This window comes from Octopus bimaculoides, unplaced genomic scaffold, assembly GCF_046866305.1.
Source record: "Octopus bimaculoides isolate indiv1 unplaced genomic scaffold, ASM4686630v1 contig87, whole genome shotgun sequence".
Classification (NCBI taxonomy): Eukaryota; Metazoa; Mollusca; class Cephalopoda; order Octopoda; family Octopodidae; genus Octopus; species Octopus bimaculoides.
This window is the reverse complement of record NW_028315337.1, coordinates 92,501-110,177: the sequence shown is the minus strand read 5'-3', so window position 1 is coordinate 110,177 and position 17,677 is coordinate 92,501. Positions and strand designations below refer to the sequence as shown.

At 39.1% G+C, this 17,677-nt stretch overlaps 1 protein-coding gene across 1 annotated transcript in view; it reads left to right on the top strand.

Annotated features, from left to right (window-relative positions):
- Nucleotides 1–17,677, top strand: part of LOC149129268 (tyrosine-protein kinase Btk-like) — a 117,123-nt gene that overhangs the window by 13,771 nt on the left and 85,675 nt on the right. Inside the window, exon 3 of the mRNA XM_089346642.1 lies at nt 12,883–13,020. Coding sequence (XP_089202768.1) covers nt 12,883–13,020 — 138 coding nt within the window. The remainder of the gene's footprint in view (nt 1–12,882; nt 13,021–17,677) is intronic.

Genomic DNA, 17,677 nt, shown 5'->3' with positions numbered 1-17,677 from the left:
TAATGACTACCTCATGAACCCAGTTTCCACAAAAACTATTCGCCAGGAGTTGCACAAAGCTGGATTTCATGGGAGGGCTGCAATCAGAAAACCACTACTTTCAAAAACAAACGTTGCAACGTGTTTAGAGTGGAGTAAAAACCTACAGAATTGGTCCCTAGAGCAGTGGAAGAATGTTATTTTGTTGGACGAGTCATCCTTTACCTTATTTCCAACCACTGGCCAAGTATACATGTGGAGACAGGCAAAAGAAGCATTTGACTCAGACTGCCTTCTTCCAACTGTTAAACATGGAGGAGGATCTGTGATGATCTGGGAAATCTGCTGGCCCAGTGGTTTCCCTTCATGGCAGAATTAATAGTCAAGACTATTTAAGCATTTTATCTGATCAAATTCATCCTATGGTTGCAGAACTGTTTCCGGAGGGAAACACAATCATTCAGGATGATAATGCACCAGTTTACACAGCTAAAGTTGTTACTGAATGGCACGAGGAACATTCTAGTGAAGTTGAACATCTTATCTGGCCACCACAGTCCCCAGATCTCAATATTTTTGAACATATATGGTGCATTTTAGAAAAACAAGTAATGAGTCGATATCCTACAAGAACTGGAGACTGTTTTAGCTGAAGAATGGACAAAAATTCTTTTGGAAACAATTCAAAGTTTGTACAAGTCCATACCTTGTAGAATTCAAGCTGTAATTACTGCCATATTAAAATAAATTTGTTTGAAATTTTAAGGTGTTTCCATTATTTTGTCCAACCTCTGTATATATGTGTGTGTGGTAACTTTCTGAAACATGGATAATTTGTTAATAAAATTTTCTACATATACATCTTAGATGGTGTAGATTACAATTATATCAGAATTTGTTGTGTAAAGCAGTTTTCTCTCTCTTTTAAATCAACTCAGAGGTAGCCAGTCTTTAATGTGGTTGTTTAATATGCTAGAAATAGCAGTTATTCAGCATAAAAAAACAGCCATTATTCTGATCTCCTAATACACCACAAAGGGGGAAAAAATTCTTTTGCAGTATACTACGAGCCAAGATTAGTTGATATCACATGGAAAAAAAATGAGAAAAAAATATAACTCTAAGGTGAGAGGAGGATTCCGAGGGCTCACCCCACTCCAACTTCAGTGGAAAAATGTCTTTGCGGTATATTAGGAGATAATAGCACAAGATAAAAGAAAAATGAGGAGAAACATTATTTCTCACCAAAATGTGTGGCAGGAACTTTTTTTCCTTAGCTATGTTTCTGGATTTAGCATCAGTGTATGACACCAAATGTCTCCTAGTATAGCCCCATTTGTGTGTGTGTGGCTTTGTGTTTGTACTTGTCCAAAACCTGAATGCAAAGAGATTTTCTCCTTTGAACAAGACACAAGAAATTTTATCTCACTTCTCCCACTATACACACACAGACATGCACGCGCACGTGTGTGTGTATATATACAATTCCTCACAAAATAAAAATACATATACATACAATCATATGCATAAATACAAAGACCTCAACCAAAACACTATCAAAAATAATTGGACTTTTAACCTTTAACCATTATAGCCAAAATACTGAGTACTGAATTCTTTTAGACACACATCCATTAAGCTTTGTGCTTTTATCATTAAAAAATTTTTTTTGCTTTCTTTAATACATACATACATCGTGGTTGTCTACTCCTTATGCAGAGTTTGACCACCTCCTGTACCTACACCTCAGCACCATCATGGCATGTGTTATGGCTTCTTAAACCAGACAATGTTCTGAAAAGACACCCACATAGATTGCACCTCCGATTTGGATCACCAAGAGCTGCAAATAAGTTCTGCTCTTTGTGGATCTTAAAATGTCTCTTGAGGCCTCCGTCGGATTTGCAAACCTTCCGGCATACACTGCATTCAAAGGTGTGCACAGAATAGGCAGAATAGTTGGTGGAGGTTTGTTTTCCATGTGTTCGCAGATGAGATTTAAGGCCAGCAAAAGACAGGCTTGGTCTGTCACAGACTGTGCACACAAAAAGGTCATTGTCATTCACCTTCTCCACCATTACATCGCTTTTGATCTCTTTTGAGTCTTACTTGTGTTATCCTGGCTTCTTCAAATGCTTTCACTCCACTCCGCACCTTTGTTCGCCATCCAACTCGTTTCTATATCTTCTGGAACCATTCCCAGTGACTTCATAGTAGTCCTTATGCTGTCCTTAAACCTCTTTTTAGGTTGACGCCGATAGCGTTTCCTCTCTGCAAGCTCACCATAAAACAGCTGTTCTGACATGCGTTCATCTGCCATTCGAACAATATGGCCACATCATTTCAATTTGTTCCTCAAAATCATAGCTTTAATTGAGGTGATGCCTGCAGATGCAAGGGCATCTGTGTTTGGTGTAAAAGAACTCCATTTAATTTTTTAAATGCGATGAAGGCATTTTTGGTGGAATTGTTCTAACAATTTAAAATGCCTTTCATAACAAGTCTAAGTATCACAGGAATACAACAGAGATGATGAGACAAATGATTGATAAAGAGCCAGTTTTGTATTCTTATTTATATGTCATTGGCACCAAATGCGTGACTCCAAGCCATCAAATGGTTTTGCTGCCCTTTGAATTTGCAGCTGTATTTCTGTATCAAGGTTTCCATCATTTTGAACAGAGCTTTCAAGGTAGATGAACGAATTGACAACCTCAAGTAACTTTCCCTTAACAAAAGTTTTAGCGGGGTTACAAACAGCACCACACGCAGGTTGATGCATTACAACTGTTTTTTTAAAGTTGATGATCAAGCCAAAATCATCACAGGCTGAGTCAAATGCAGATACAAGAGACTGCAGACCTCTTTTCAGAATGACTGACAAGATCGCAATCGTCAGTGTACAAAAGTTCCCTAATGAGTGAAGTAAAAACCTTCGTTTTGAATTTCAGTGGGGTCAGATTAAAAATATTTCCCTGTTGTTCGATATTTTATGTAAATACCCTCCTCAGAGTTTTGAAAAGCATGTGACAATACAACAGTAAAGTATATTGCAAAGAGGGTAGGTGCGTCAAGGTCTCCTTGCTTTACTCCATTTTCCACAGCAAAAGATTCAAAGAGCCTACCACCAAAATTAAGTCTAGCTTTCATATCTTGATGCAAACCCCTGATCATGTTTACAAATTTTTCTGGGCAACCTATTTTCTTTAGAATCGAAATCCACAGAGCATTTCGATTAAATCGTTGCCAGTGCCCCTGGACTGGCTCATGTGCGGGCGACACATGAGGCTTTTCGAGCGAGATTGTTGCCAGTGCCCCTGGACTGACTCATGTGCAGGCGACACATGAGGTTTTTCGAGCGAGATTGTTGCCAGTGCCCCTGAACTGGCTCTTGTGCGGGCCGTCGTAGGATTTTCGAGCGAGATCGTTGCCGGTGCCCCTGGACTGGCTCATGTGCGGGCGACACATGAAATTTTTCGAGCGAGATCGTTGCCGGTACCCCTGGACTGGCTCTTGTGTGGGTGACACATGAAATGCACCATTTGAGCGTGACCGTTGCCAGTGCCGCCTGGCTGGATTTTGTGGGATTTTCAAGCGAGATCGTTGCCAGTGCCACTGGACTGGCTCTTGTGTGGGTGGCACATGAAATGCACCATTTTGAGCGTGGCCATTGCCAGTGCCTCCTGACTGGCCTTCGTGCGGGTGACACGTAAAAGCACCCACTACACTCTCTGAGTGGTTGGCGTTAGGAAGGGCATCCAGCTGTAGAAACTCTGCCAAATCAGATTGGAGCCTGGTGTAGCCATCTGGTTTCACCAGTCCTCAGTCAAATCGTCCAACCCATGCTAGCATGGAAAGCGGACGTTAAACGACGAAGAAGAAGAAGTATCGAATGCTTTGCTCAAATCAACAAAGCAATGGTACAAAGCAAGATTCTGTTAAATGCACTTTTCTTGTAATTATCTGACAGTAAAGATACAATCAGCTGTGCCCTTGGAGGAACAAAAACCACACTGAGACTTAGACACTATATTTGGAACTATAAAGGTATTTAAACATTCTAACAAAATGTGGGCAAGTACCTTTCCAACCACAGACAAAAGCGAAATCCCACGAAAATTACCACACAGATCCTTTGGCCCCGATTTATGCAAGGAGACTAAAATGGCATCAATCCAGTCTTGAGGCACTTTCTCAGTTTTCTAACAATGACAAATTAATATATTTAAGAGTTCACCCCCATATTTCAAGACTTCTGCACAGATTCCATCAGACCCTAGAGACCTATTGTTATTCAGCTTATTCACAGCTAAATAAATGTTGTTTAGAGTTGGTTCAAATGCCATCTCTTATATAACTGGAAGTTGTTCAATTTTTTCTATTGTACTCATGTCAACAGATGATGGTCTATTCAAAAGTGCAGAAAAATGTTCTACGCAACACTTATGAATAGAATCAATGTCAGTCAGAATCAAACGTCCATTTGCTGTTCTCACTGGAGCTATTGAAAAAGATTTTGGGCCATATACCACCTTAATATAAGAGTACAACCCTTTGGCATCATTTCTATCAGCTGCTTCTTGTGCCCCTTTGGCTCTATCATTCCACCATTCCTGTTTAATTTTCCTTAGAGCAGTCTGCACTTTCCCTTTCAGCTTTCTGTAAGCTTCGTTTGAGTTGGGGTTCAAGGACTGAGAAAGTGTGTTGCCTAAGTTTTGTTTTTCTAAAAGTAGATCATGAATTTCTGCTGATCTCTCTGAGAACCAGGCACTGGATTTATGTGATTTAAATCCCACTGACGAACTTGCAGCCTGAAATACTTTTGTTTTGATATCTTCCCATAGATTGTTTGGGTCAAGATTGATACTTTCTATAGCCTCATGGAATTTATTCAAGTTGCTTAATAATTTAAAGTTGGCAACATTTAACTTTTTGGGTACCTTATGACCAGACTGTCGATTTTTAGGTATTATCGAAAAATCTATTTTGCCACGCAGTAGATGATGGTCAGTCCAGCTCTCTGCCCCTTTCATGACCTGAACGCTAGAAACATTTTTCATATCACTTTTCTTGATCAGAATATAATCTATGAGATGCCAGTTCTTAGATCTTGGGTGCATCCAGGTGGTTTTATATTTATTTTTCTGCTTAAACAGAATGTTGGTGACAACCAGATTATTCTCAGTACAAAACGCCAAAAGAGCTACTCCATTTTTATTACATTTTCCAATTCCATGTCGACCTAAAACAGGCCATGAAACATAGTCCTTTGCAACTCTTGCATTGAAATCTCCCAATATGACCAGCTTGTCAGAAATCGGTACTTTCCTCAATAACTGTACTAGATCATCATAAAACGGTCCTACAGTTTCATCAGAATGGGACATTGTTGGTGCATAAATACTGACAACAGTAAGAAACCTACCTTTTGTCAGTTTAATAAGGCATGCCATGATCTGCTCAGGTACACCACTTGGAAGCTCTGCAATGGAGGATACTAATTTGTTCTTGAGAGCAAACCCAACACCAGATTCTCTACGCTGACCCTCAGGTAGGCTTCTCCAAAAGATAGTGTATCCATAAGTAGGTTCATTTAGTTGACCTTCACCAGAGAGACGAGTTTCAGAGAGCGCAACTATATCGAGAAATTATCATCAAGAAGTGTGCACACATTCCAACAGCCAAAATTCAGAAGATGTTTATTTTTACTTTTTCTTGAAGATTGTTTGACCACAGTGGCAGGATGATGACCGGGTCCAGCCTGTGATAGACTAGGACACCTGCCGAGCCAGACCTGTTCCCCTGACATTCCCAAGCCTTTTTTGCCCTTTACTGAATCTGTTTCAGACATTTTAAAGTAAGTGCATTTTTAGGCTTCTGCCAACCAACCAATTCAATGATTTTACCAAGATTTGGAGTACAGGAAGTACCTGTACAGATGAATGATTTTCAGTGGGTGTAGCTTGCACTGCACTACCCCCATCTATTGGCCCAAGAAGACTTTCACCGGTGTGACATCGAAATTGACAAAACCAGGAACTTCCAAGGCCTCAGGTTTTATTTCGGAGATTTCCTTCTCCTAGATAGATTACCAACCAAGGTTAAAGAGCTTCTACCTGCCCATGAGGTAAGCTATCCCATTCCAGACACCAAACCAACACTCCCCAAAATTAAACATATACAAACATATATATATATATATATATATATATATATATGTATATATTTATTTATTTATAATACAATACACTTTATTGAAATAGCGTTTCCCCAAAATTACACATATTTATAGAAACTCACACACACAAAACATATGCACACATATATACATACAATTTACCCACATACATACTCTCACAGACACACAAATATTTTACCCAGACATATACATATATATAAACATATATATATATATATATATATATATATAAACATATATATATATATATATATATATATATACATACTTATATATATATACATTTATATATGCATATATATATATATATATATACACACACACATATATATACACATATATATACATATATATACATTATGGATTGGTTCTCGTGCCAGTGGCACGTAAAAAGCACCCTTGGAGCATGATCGTTTCCAGTGTCACCTTACCGGTACATGTGCCGGTGGCACGTGAAAAACAGCATTCAGCGTGGTCATTGCCAGTGCCGCCAGACTGGCTCCCATGCAGTTGCATGTAAAAAAACACCTTTTGAGCATAGTCATTGCCAGAAACACCTGACTCGCCCTCATGCCAGTGGCACGTAAAAGCACCCATTATACTCTCAGAGTGATTGGCGTTAGGAAGGGCATCCAGCTGTAGAAACTCTGCCAGATCAGATTGAGCCTGGTGCAGCCTTCTGACTAACCACTCCTCAGCCAAAACGTCCAACCGGACATTAAACGACAATGATGATGATGATGATATATATATGTATCTGTAAATAATATGTGACAATTATTCAGTAGCCATGATAAAACTCCGAGTTTCGGATGTTGGGGCGGAAACCCACACCGCTATCTCTTCAGTTACCTGGCCATCGAAAAAAATGCTATGCAAATGACCGTTAAACAAAGGGAAATAACTGTGTGATTGACCGTTATTAAGACAAAAGAGCTATTAGAATGATCGCTAAGTGAGGGGAGGGAGTAAAATGTCCATAGTATTCGTGTAAGTGCACCAGTCCATACATACACATGCGTGCCCGCACACCCATGTACATGCGCCTATATGTATATCCTCATCCACCCTCACTTGAAACACACACACGCATGCAACACACTTGCACACATACACACGTGCGCAAAAAAAGTTCATACGCACATCTATATACGCATATGCACAAGAAAAAACAGAGCTAAAATCAAAATACAGAAAAATGTGTAAGACAGTGTAAAAAAGCAATAAGGGTAAAATATGTCTATATACACACATTCTCGCTTGCACACACATGTCTATATACGCACATACCTGCACACACACACATCCACAAGTGTGCACAAAAGGTTCCATGTACACATCTATATACGCACAGGAAAAATGCAGGGTGGAAGGTAGAATACAGAAAAAATATGTGTAAAAAGTATATGAGCGATTAACCTATAAAACAATATCTCTATAAATATGTAAAACAATATAAAAATATATAAGCAATGTAAGTAAAAAGTATAGAGAGATAAAAAGCTTGTACATAGACACAATATAGAAAGCAAGTCCTATCTATAATCTCGAGGGGACCAAAATCGCGTGTGTATGTGTGTGAGCATGTTGCGTGCATGTGTGTGTGCGAGCGTGTATGCGGGTATGTATATATTTTTGGGGCGAATGTGTGGGTGAGCATGTGTGTGTTTCAAGTGAGGGTGGATGAAGATATACATTTAGGCGCATATACGTGGGTGTGCAGGCGCGCATATGTATGTAAGGACTGGTGCGCTTACGTGAATACTATGGACATTTTTACTTCCTTACCTTTACTCCCTCCCCTCACTTAGTGGTCATTCTAAAAGCTTTGTCTTAATAACGGTCAATCACACAGTAATTTCCCTTCATTTAACAGTCATTTTCATAGCATTTTTTTCGATGGCCAGATAACTGAAGAGTTGGCAGCATGGGTTTCCGCCCCGACATCTGAGTTTTATCATGGCTACCGAATAATAGCCATATATTATTTACAGATAAATCCCTCTATTTAATATCGAGGTCTCTTTCTTTCTTTTGGTGTCTTACCTTTTCTATCAATATATATATACATATATATATATATATATATATATATATATATATGGGTTCACCAAGGATCAGTCCTCAGCCTCTATGCTGATGACTTTGCTCTAATAGTTGAGTCACAATCAGAACTAGAGAAGTTTAAGGTGTGAAGGCAAGGTCTAGTATCAATGGGCCTTACGGTCAATCTAGCAGAAAGCAAAGTCTTAATAAGTAGGAAGGCAGACAAATCACAAATCCCTTCAGGTAGATGGCCCTGCTTGATCTGTAGGAAAGGTGTAGGTAGAAACTCCATAAGATATACCTGGTGTAAGCTATGAACACATAAGAGGGTCAACAATATCAAAGGAAGGCGAACTGGGAAGATAGTTTTTATGTGTGGCAAATGCTCAGGAACAATAAACACTGAAAATGTGCAGAAACAGCTTCCATCACATGCTAGGGGAAAAACTAGAAGTAGTGGATAGGTGACCAAGTCAGTAATGGGGGATGGATGTTCTGAGAGTGTAGCTGCTAGAATAAGAATAGCCTGGGTGAAGTTCAGAGAGCTCCTACTTCTGCTGGTGGCAAAGGGCCTCTTGCTCAGAGTAAAAGGTAGACTGTATGACTCATATGTGTGAACAGCCATGCTACATAGCACTGAAGCATGGGCCGTGACTGCTGAGGAATGAAGCTAGTATGCTCCACTGGATGTGTAATGTCAGTGTGCATACATGACAGTATAAGTACCCTGAGAGAAAAGTTGGACATAAAAAGCATCAGATGTGGTGTGCAAGAGACAACTGTGCTGCTGTGGTCATATGTTGCATATGGATGAGGACATCTGTGTGAAAAAGTGTCACACCGTAGCAGTAGAGGGAACCTCTGGAAGAGGTAGACCCAGGAAGATTGAGATGAAGTGGTGAAGCACGACCTCCAAATGTTGGGCCTCACAGAGGCAATAACAAGTGACTGAGATCTTTGAAGATATGCTGTGCTTGAGAAGACCCGGCAAGCCAAGTGAGACCATAACCAGTGCAGCATAACCAGCCCATTTAAGAGTACCTGTCAGTCATTGGGCAATAAACTGCACTTGTGAAGATCTGTTGAGTCAAGTGAAGTCATTGTTGTGGCCAATGACATTACTACCAGATTGGCACCTGTGCCGGTGGCACTTAAAAAGCATCATTCGAGTGTGGTCGATGCCAATGCCAACTGACTGGTTCCGTGCCGATGGCATGAAAAAAGCACCATTTGAACATGGTCATTGCCAGTACTACATGACTGGCTCCTATGCCAGTAGCACATAAAAAGCACCATTCAAGTGTGGTCGATGTCAGTAAAAAGCACCCACTACACTCTCGGAGTGGTTGGCATTAGGAAGGGCATCCAGCTGTAGAAACTTTGCCAAATCAGATTGGAACCTGGTACAGCCTTCTGGCTTGCCAGCCTTGTCAAACCATCTGCCCATGTCAGCATGGAAAGTGGACATTAAATGGCGATGATGATGATCCCCATAACCACACACAAACTTTCACATACAAACATACATATTGGCCCTTACACTAAAAATACAATAAATTTCTTCAAATTCAGTGGCTAACCCAAGCAGTCTTGGATGAATGATTTTATCTTTTGATATCTTGTGTTGCTTAAGTGTTGTAAGTATGTTTTTTCTTTTTTTTTTTAAAAAAAAGACCTCGTAGATTTTTTTAAAAGACTTCAAGGTGACCACCTTTATGAAATATCGCAGTTTAGAATATGGCCCTCTTGAACGCAGTTCACCCTTCAGCATGGGGCTCAACTGGGAGCAATCAGTCCAACTGGCTTAGGACCGGTCCTGTGCACAAGCTTTTGTCACTTAAACCCAGTGACATACAGATATCTCAGTATTTGTGAGACTACTATCATCTGACAAGATGAGGCAATCATCGTGTGTTTGTGCATGTGTATGTGTATGTAGTATTTAAAAAGACATCAGTGGTGCATAATAGATTGCCATAGGTTTCCATCTGCTGTATCGATTTCTCACTACAAAATTCCATAAAACATAATATTACTTAAGAGCAGCATTTACCTGCATGTAAAGTTGTATATAGCACAATTTAAACCCTTGAAATTATTTACATATCACTATATATATATATATATATATATATATATATATATATATATATATATATATATATATATATATATATATATATATATATATATATATATATATATATCATTATATGTATTTATTTTCTCTTAGTTAATAATTAACTCTGACAAAAATAAATTGGTTGATAGACACCAGGGTAGCAAAAATCACAAAATGACTATGGTGTAACCCCTGTTTATGAGGTAGAAACTCCCTGTTTTTTTGGGTATTTGAGTAAATATAAAAATTTAATAAATGGAGTAATACGCATATGTTAAATGAATTCTTTTAAGAATTCATTTAACATATGCGTATTACTCCATTTATTAAATTTATATTTATATATATATATATATATATATATATACATACATACATACATACATATATATATATATATATATATATATATATATATATATATATATATATATATATATATATATATGTATGTATGTATATATACATACACACACACACTACATTTTTTTAAGTGTGCGTGTACACATATGAATACTCACTCACATAGTTATACTGCTTATGTTTACTGATATGATTATGTACATACATATATCTATCTATCTATCTATCTATCTACAGTGTCTGTGTGTGTGTGTGTGTATTTCTGCTGTAACATATGGTTGTCATCCATTCTTGTATCACCAATCTTCTTTCCACATCCTGTCTGCTGCACTAAAAGTTGGTTCTGTTTGCAGTGCATCTTGTGACTTGCAAAACTCCTTAATCTCCTCTGTATGGTTCATTGTAAAGGTCAACCTGGGGTTAGCTGTCTCTCTGGTTAAACATACAACACACACACTCTCTCCTCCCCCCTCTTTATACATCATGTACTTCTACACTGAAATCTATGCAAATCTTAGACAGTGCCTTTCTCTCTCTCATTGTGTGTGTGTGTGTGTGTGTGTGTATAGATCTTTTAATGTATATATTATTAAATTTCTCTTTGCTAACTTCTTCTGGTTTCCTTCTCTTGCTCTTGTTCTCTCCACTTCTCTCACTATCACCAACATAGGAACAATTTTCGGATTTTGCTATCATGTAAAAAAAGACCAAGACATTTTCACTTTATCATCATCATCACTACTATCATCGCCATCACTGCTGTCATCACCATCATCACCATAGGAAAGACGTCTATTTGAACTGCTAGAAATGGCCATTTTAAATAAGGACTTGACACATTAGATAAAGTATTACATAACCTTAAAAAGAGAGAATGACAACAGCTGGAAAACCTTCTGTTGTGGATACTGACGTGGTTGTGTGACTGAGAAATTCTTTCTTTTGTATTGTCTTTACTTAACCCCTCACTTCTTAAAATCCTGTCTCCCGTCTCCTCTCTCTCTCTCTCTGTCTCTTAATTGATTCCACTATTTCTACCTCTCTCTCCCTCTCCTCAATACCAATATCATTCTCACCCCATTACCATAACTATCAACTATTTATTCCTTATTTGTTTTAAGTTATATCCCTCAATATTACACAGAAATTACATATACATTTAGTAGGGTAACTGCAAATGTAGCCCCACCCCCACCCCTTACTAGGGTGGGGGTGAATGATTTCATTATTATTTTACCAGGATTCACTCAACTCTCTCTGTCTTTCTCCCTCTCTCTTCTCTCTCTCTCTCTCTCTCTCTCTCTCTCTCTCTCTCTCTCCAAACTGTTGATGATATAAGTTGAGTGCTACTCAGTTAAATAGAGTGTGTTTGGGTTCAAACTATTCCACTATATTTAAAAGTTTTTAAAAGGCATAAGCACTTCCTTTGGATTCACTACAGATTAAATAAACTACAGATTTAGTCAAATTTGTGATTTGTAATAAAAAAAAAATACTCCAATCATCATCATCATAATTATTGTTATAATTAAAGATGATGATTCTGAGATCAAATCAACTTTGTCTTTCATCCTTTTAAGGATAATGAAGTAAGTGCCAATTGAGTTTTGAGGTCATTGTAACTGACTAGCCCATCTGCCCACCCACTAAATCTCAAGTCTTGTGCCTATTGTAGAAATGATTATCAAAGATGATGGATTGCCAGAAATAGAAAGGCAGTAGATAAAATGCCTTGTGATTGTTGTTTTGGCTCTTTCCCTTCTAAGTTTAAACCTTGCTAAGTTCAACTTTACTTTTTGTCCCTCTGGGATGATTAAATACCAGTGAATTATGAAGGTCAATACAATCAACCAACTCCCTCCTCTCACATTTTGCCTATGTTAATCATTTTCACTATTATTATTATTATCATTAAGGTCACAAGCTGGCAGAATTGTTAGCATGCCAAGCAAAATGTTTCGCAATATTTTGTCCGTCCTTACATTCTGAGTTCAAATTCTACCAAGGTCAACTTTGTCTTTCCTCCTTTTGGGGTTAATGAAATAAGTATCAGTTACACACTGGGGTCGATGTAATCAACTAGTGCACCCCCCCCCCCCAATTCCAGGCCGTGTGCCTTTAGTAGAAAGGATTGTTGTTGTTGTTGTTATTATTTGATTTTACATTTTTACAGGATGTCTGAAGAAAAATGCCAGTTTCTACCTTAAATACCATCCTGGGGTATGGACAAAGAGTTTAAAGAAGTACAAATGCTGTGACCAGATTGACCGCAATGCTCCAGGATGTAAACTGTCTTTTATTGAGAGACATGGTAAGGTGGCTTCATGAGACTACAAAATACAGTTACAACCCTTTAATTTTCAAATTTCATTGAGTTTAACTTTGCTTTTTATTCTTCCAGGATTGATAAAATATAGTACCAATGAAGCACAGGGGTTGATTTCACATTCCTATGTTCCTAACATAGAAGCAAGGGTCCATCTGCATGGTTACTCAACATTCAAAAAGTATCAGCCAAATTTGCCTCACATCACAACCTTCCATTCTAGAGAAGTGAAAGACACATTTGATAGTGTAATGTAATCCCAGATACCCTAGATGTTAATGGAATGACAATGAAAGAATTGTTTTCAACAAAATATAAGTCAGCAAGTGAGCCTCTGTGCTTAACTTATTAGAAACAGCAGCCAAATCTCCCTCAAATCCCCACCCCACCGTATTAGAAAAGGTAATTTTTGGATAATGTAGTCCTGTACATAGGAAAAAGACAAGCTGGTCATGATTTGAATACTTTTGATCATAGATATCTTTAAATCAGGGCTAACCTGAGACTAAAGAACAACAGCTAGTTTCTGCATGGCTAATCAACATGTTAAAAATAGCAAACAAATACCACTTGAATTTTCCTACTTCCTTGAGGAAGAAAAGGATGCATTGGATAAAGTAGTCCTTGAACACCTTAAACAGATGCAGTTTGAAATGTCTCTGTCTGTTTCATCAGTGTTAACCTGGAACTAAACAACAATACAATTCCTTACCATATCCAAAGTCAAAATCAGACAAACCAACTGACACTCAAAAAGATATTCCTGTACTATACAAATGTTCCTAACATAGAAGCAAGGGTCCATCTGCATGGTTACTCAACATTCAAAAAGTATCAGCCAAATTTGCCTCACATCACAACCTTCCATTCTAGAGAAGTGAAAGACACATTTGATAGTGTAATGTAATCCCAGATACCCTGGAAAGAAGGTGCCTCTGAAGGTTATACGATTTACTAAAAGTAACAGTCACACTTCTCTCAAATTGTCTTTAAAGATGTGAGAACAAATTGAATAAAACAAATTAGGTACACTGTGCCTGAAAAAATGATGGAGTGATTATGGTGAGGATGTCATTTATCATAGGTCTAATCAGTCAGAGATAGTCTAGAATCAAGCAACAAATAAAACATATCACACAACAATATCGTAAATTTACATCTGCAGACATCCAATGCATCATCCAGGTACACTTAAACTGTACTCTTGGCTCTAACTCAGAACACACACTATGCAGACACACCCAGACCTCATTCATGGACCTAACACAGAACAAATACTAGCCAAGCACACTCAATCTAATTATGTATGTATGTTTCTACTGTAACAAGTTTGTTATTTCTTTGATATGCCTACACCGTATGAACCCAAACACTTTTTTAGCTTTGCCTCCCCATTGTGCACATATACACCTACATACCTAGGGGTATATACATGACAATGATGGAGCCTCTATGCAGTTGCACATCTAGTTCATGATGATTTAAGTGGTCTTTCTGAAACAAATTATAGCCAGTCGTGTTAAAAACACCATCACAGAGTAAAATATGTATCCAAGTTCCCATGACTGTACTGAAATCAGGGTCTGTACTTTTAATGTAAGAGCAAAAAAAAAGGTGAACCTTGTTGCAGAAACTGTAGGAATTTAAAAATACTCTCATGTAGCACTAAGTCACAATTCAAGGAAACTACAGTACATAACTTCGGGTGTATATAAGGTGGTAAGCCAGGGCAAGTTTGACAAAGGATTTTATTTTCACAACTAGCCTTATCAAAGGCTCATTAACATACACATGCTTCAGTAGAACTTGAGAAACTTAATCCAACTATTAGTCTCACTGTTAATCTAACTAGTTGACTGAGCTGGAAGATATATTTTAGAGGAACACAATCAAAGTCCTTGGATGAGTTATCAGCAAGTGCTTATAATTTGATGATTCTTAGGGTATTGTTCTATTTTGAAATGAGTAGAATATTTGGGCTGAATATGGCCGGTTTAAATGCTAAAGGGTTAATATAAGAGAACAGAGCTAAAGTTGCATGCTACTGACTGCTGGTGGTATCTCCTTTATTTGGAGACAGACCTTCCTGATGGTTGTTTCATACATACATATACATGTAAATATATGCATATACGTATACATACATACATACATACATGTACAATGGGCATTGCGCATAAAATAACCTAGTCCGGTTTTTCCATTTCATGTCCGAATACATCTCCTGCTGTGGCTGCGTAGTCCTATCCTGGACAAACACTCCCTCTGACAGGTGATGCAGATGTAGTGAAGGCTTTGCCTGGCTGGTTGTGATGTCATGGCTTCTTGTTGACGTCTTTTCTTGTCTTTCCATTTCTCCTCTCTCCCTCTGTCACTCCTTTGTGTTCCATCTTCTATGGTGCATCGCCAATCTCCACGCTTGCTGGCAACCACTTCCCAGTTGCTAATATTGATGTCGCAGGCCTTCATGTCCCTTTTGCAAACATCCTTGTATCGTAAGAACGGTCTTCCCACAGACCTAGTGCCTCTAGTAAGCTCTCCATAGAGTATGTCCTTAAGGATTCTGCCATCTTCCATACAACTAACATGTCCAAGCCATCTCATACGTCTTTGTGTGAGGAGTGCAAACATGCTTGGTATTCCTGCTTGCTTGAGGACATCTCTGTTGGGGACACGATTCTGCCATTTGATGCCAAGGATTTTCTGGAGGCAGCGCAGGTGAAAGATATTTAGGCGACGCTCTTGGCGTGTGTATGGCGTCCAGGTCTCACTGCCATACATTAGAGTACTAAGTAAACATGCCTGGTAAATCTTCATTCTTGTGGTCTTGGTCAGCTTATTGTTGTCCCATGCCCGTTTGGAGAGTTGGGTCATCACAGCAGCTGCCTTGCCAATGCGTATATTGAGCTCGGCATCAAGGGATAGGTTGTAGGTGACAGTAGAGACAAGATAGGTAAATTTCTCCACCTCCTGTAGTCTGTGGTCTCCAATATGTATGTTTGGGATGTCCGATGTAGCCTGACCCATGATGTTGGTCTTCTTGAGGCTGATAACTAAGCCAAAGTCGCTACATGCTTGCTCAAAGCAGTTGATGAGCCTTTGCAGGGTTTTTTCTGTGTGTGATACCAGAGCGGCATCATCAGCAAAAACCATCTCCTTGATCAGGACACTTCTGATTTTGGTCTTGGCATGCAGATGTGAGAAATTGAACAGTTTCCCATCACTTCTACTGTGCAGAAACACTCCATCATCTGATATCTCGAAGGCATATGACAGCAGCAGCGAGAAGATACCAAATAATGTAGGAGCAAGGACACAGCCTTGCTTTACCCCGTTTTTTTATTTGGAAGGCAGCTGATGTTGAATCATTGTGTTGTATGGTGCCTTGCATATCATCATGGAAAGATTTGATGATCCTCAGCAGCTTTGGGGGACATCCGATTTTTTGAAGCAGGAGGAAGAGGCCTTTTCTACTTACCAAGTCAAAGGCCTTTGTCAGATCAATGAAGGCCATATGTAATGTCATTTTCTGCTCTCTGAACTTCTCCTGAAGTTGGTGTATGGAGAATATCATGTCAATAGTTGATCTGCTTCTTCTAAAGCCACACTGCGATTCTGGATAAATTCGAGAAGCAAGCAGTTGTAGCCTGGACAGGATAACGCGAGCAAAGTTCTTTCCAGCAGTGCTGAGAAGAGATATTCCACGGTAATTGTTACAATCACCACGGTCACCTTTGTTTTTGTAAAGCGTAATGATGTTAGCATCCCGCATATCCTGAGGGGCTGTACCCTCTTCCCAGCACTGACATGCCGAAGCAGAGTGGTGTTTTTGCCGGCTTTGATGATCTCTGAGGGGATACCATCTTTTTCCGGAGCCTTGCCACTGGCCAGGGAGTCAATAGCCTTGGTGAGCTCCGCTGTAGAAGGCAGATTGTCAAGTTCGCACATGGCTTGCAAGATCTTAGCACCCTCCATTGCAGCCTCAGCGACCATGGTCTCCCGTGAGTAGAGACCCTGGTAGTACTCCACCCATCTATCCATTTGCTTGCTTTGGTCCTTGATGAGATCTCCAATAGTTGATTTCAGAGGGGCTGACTTGGTTTCAGTTGAACCGAGGGCCTTCTCCAAACCGGCATACATCCCACAGATGTCACCACTGCATGAATTGTCTCTTTGTCTCTGGGTTAGGAAATGTTCAAAGAACCAGCTGGATCTGCCTCAAACTGTCAGATTTTTCTATGGTGTGATCAACCTGGTGTACTTTTGATCAGGTGTCAGAAGACGTAGCACACACTGAGCAGAAACTTTTGTCATGCCAAGTTCACTGTGCAGAATAGCAATGGCTATTTGGTTTATAGTCAATTGCCTGTCACCCATCATCATGTGGTGAACACAATGTTTTCCTTGGTGGTAGCAGTTGCAGGATATACAGATCTTGAGTCATCTTCAAGACTCTCTCTTCCCCTCCTAAATTCAACTACCCACTTTTGCACTGTTGATAAAGCTGGAGCGTCATCCCTTAATGAAGCATCTACGTCAGCATTAATATCCTCTGTAGTTTAAACCTTTTTCTGCAGGTACTTGATAACATCACAAGTCTTCTTTGAACAGTCAGTTGTCCGTTTACATGGGAAGAAACATT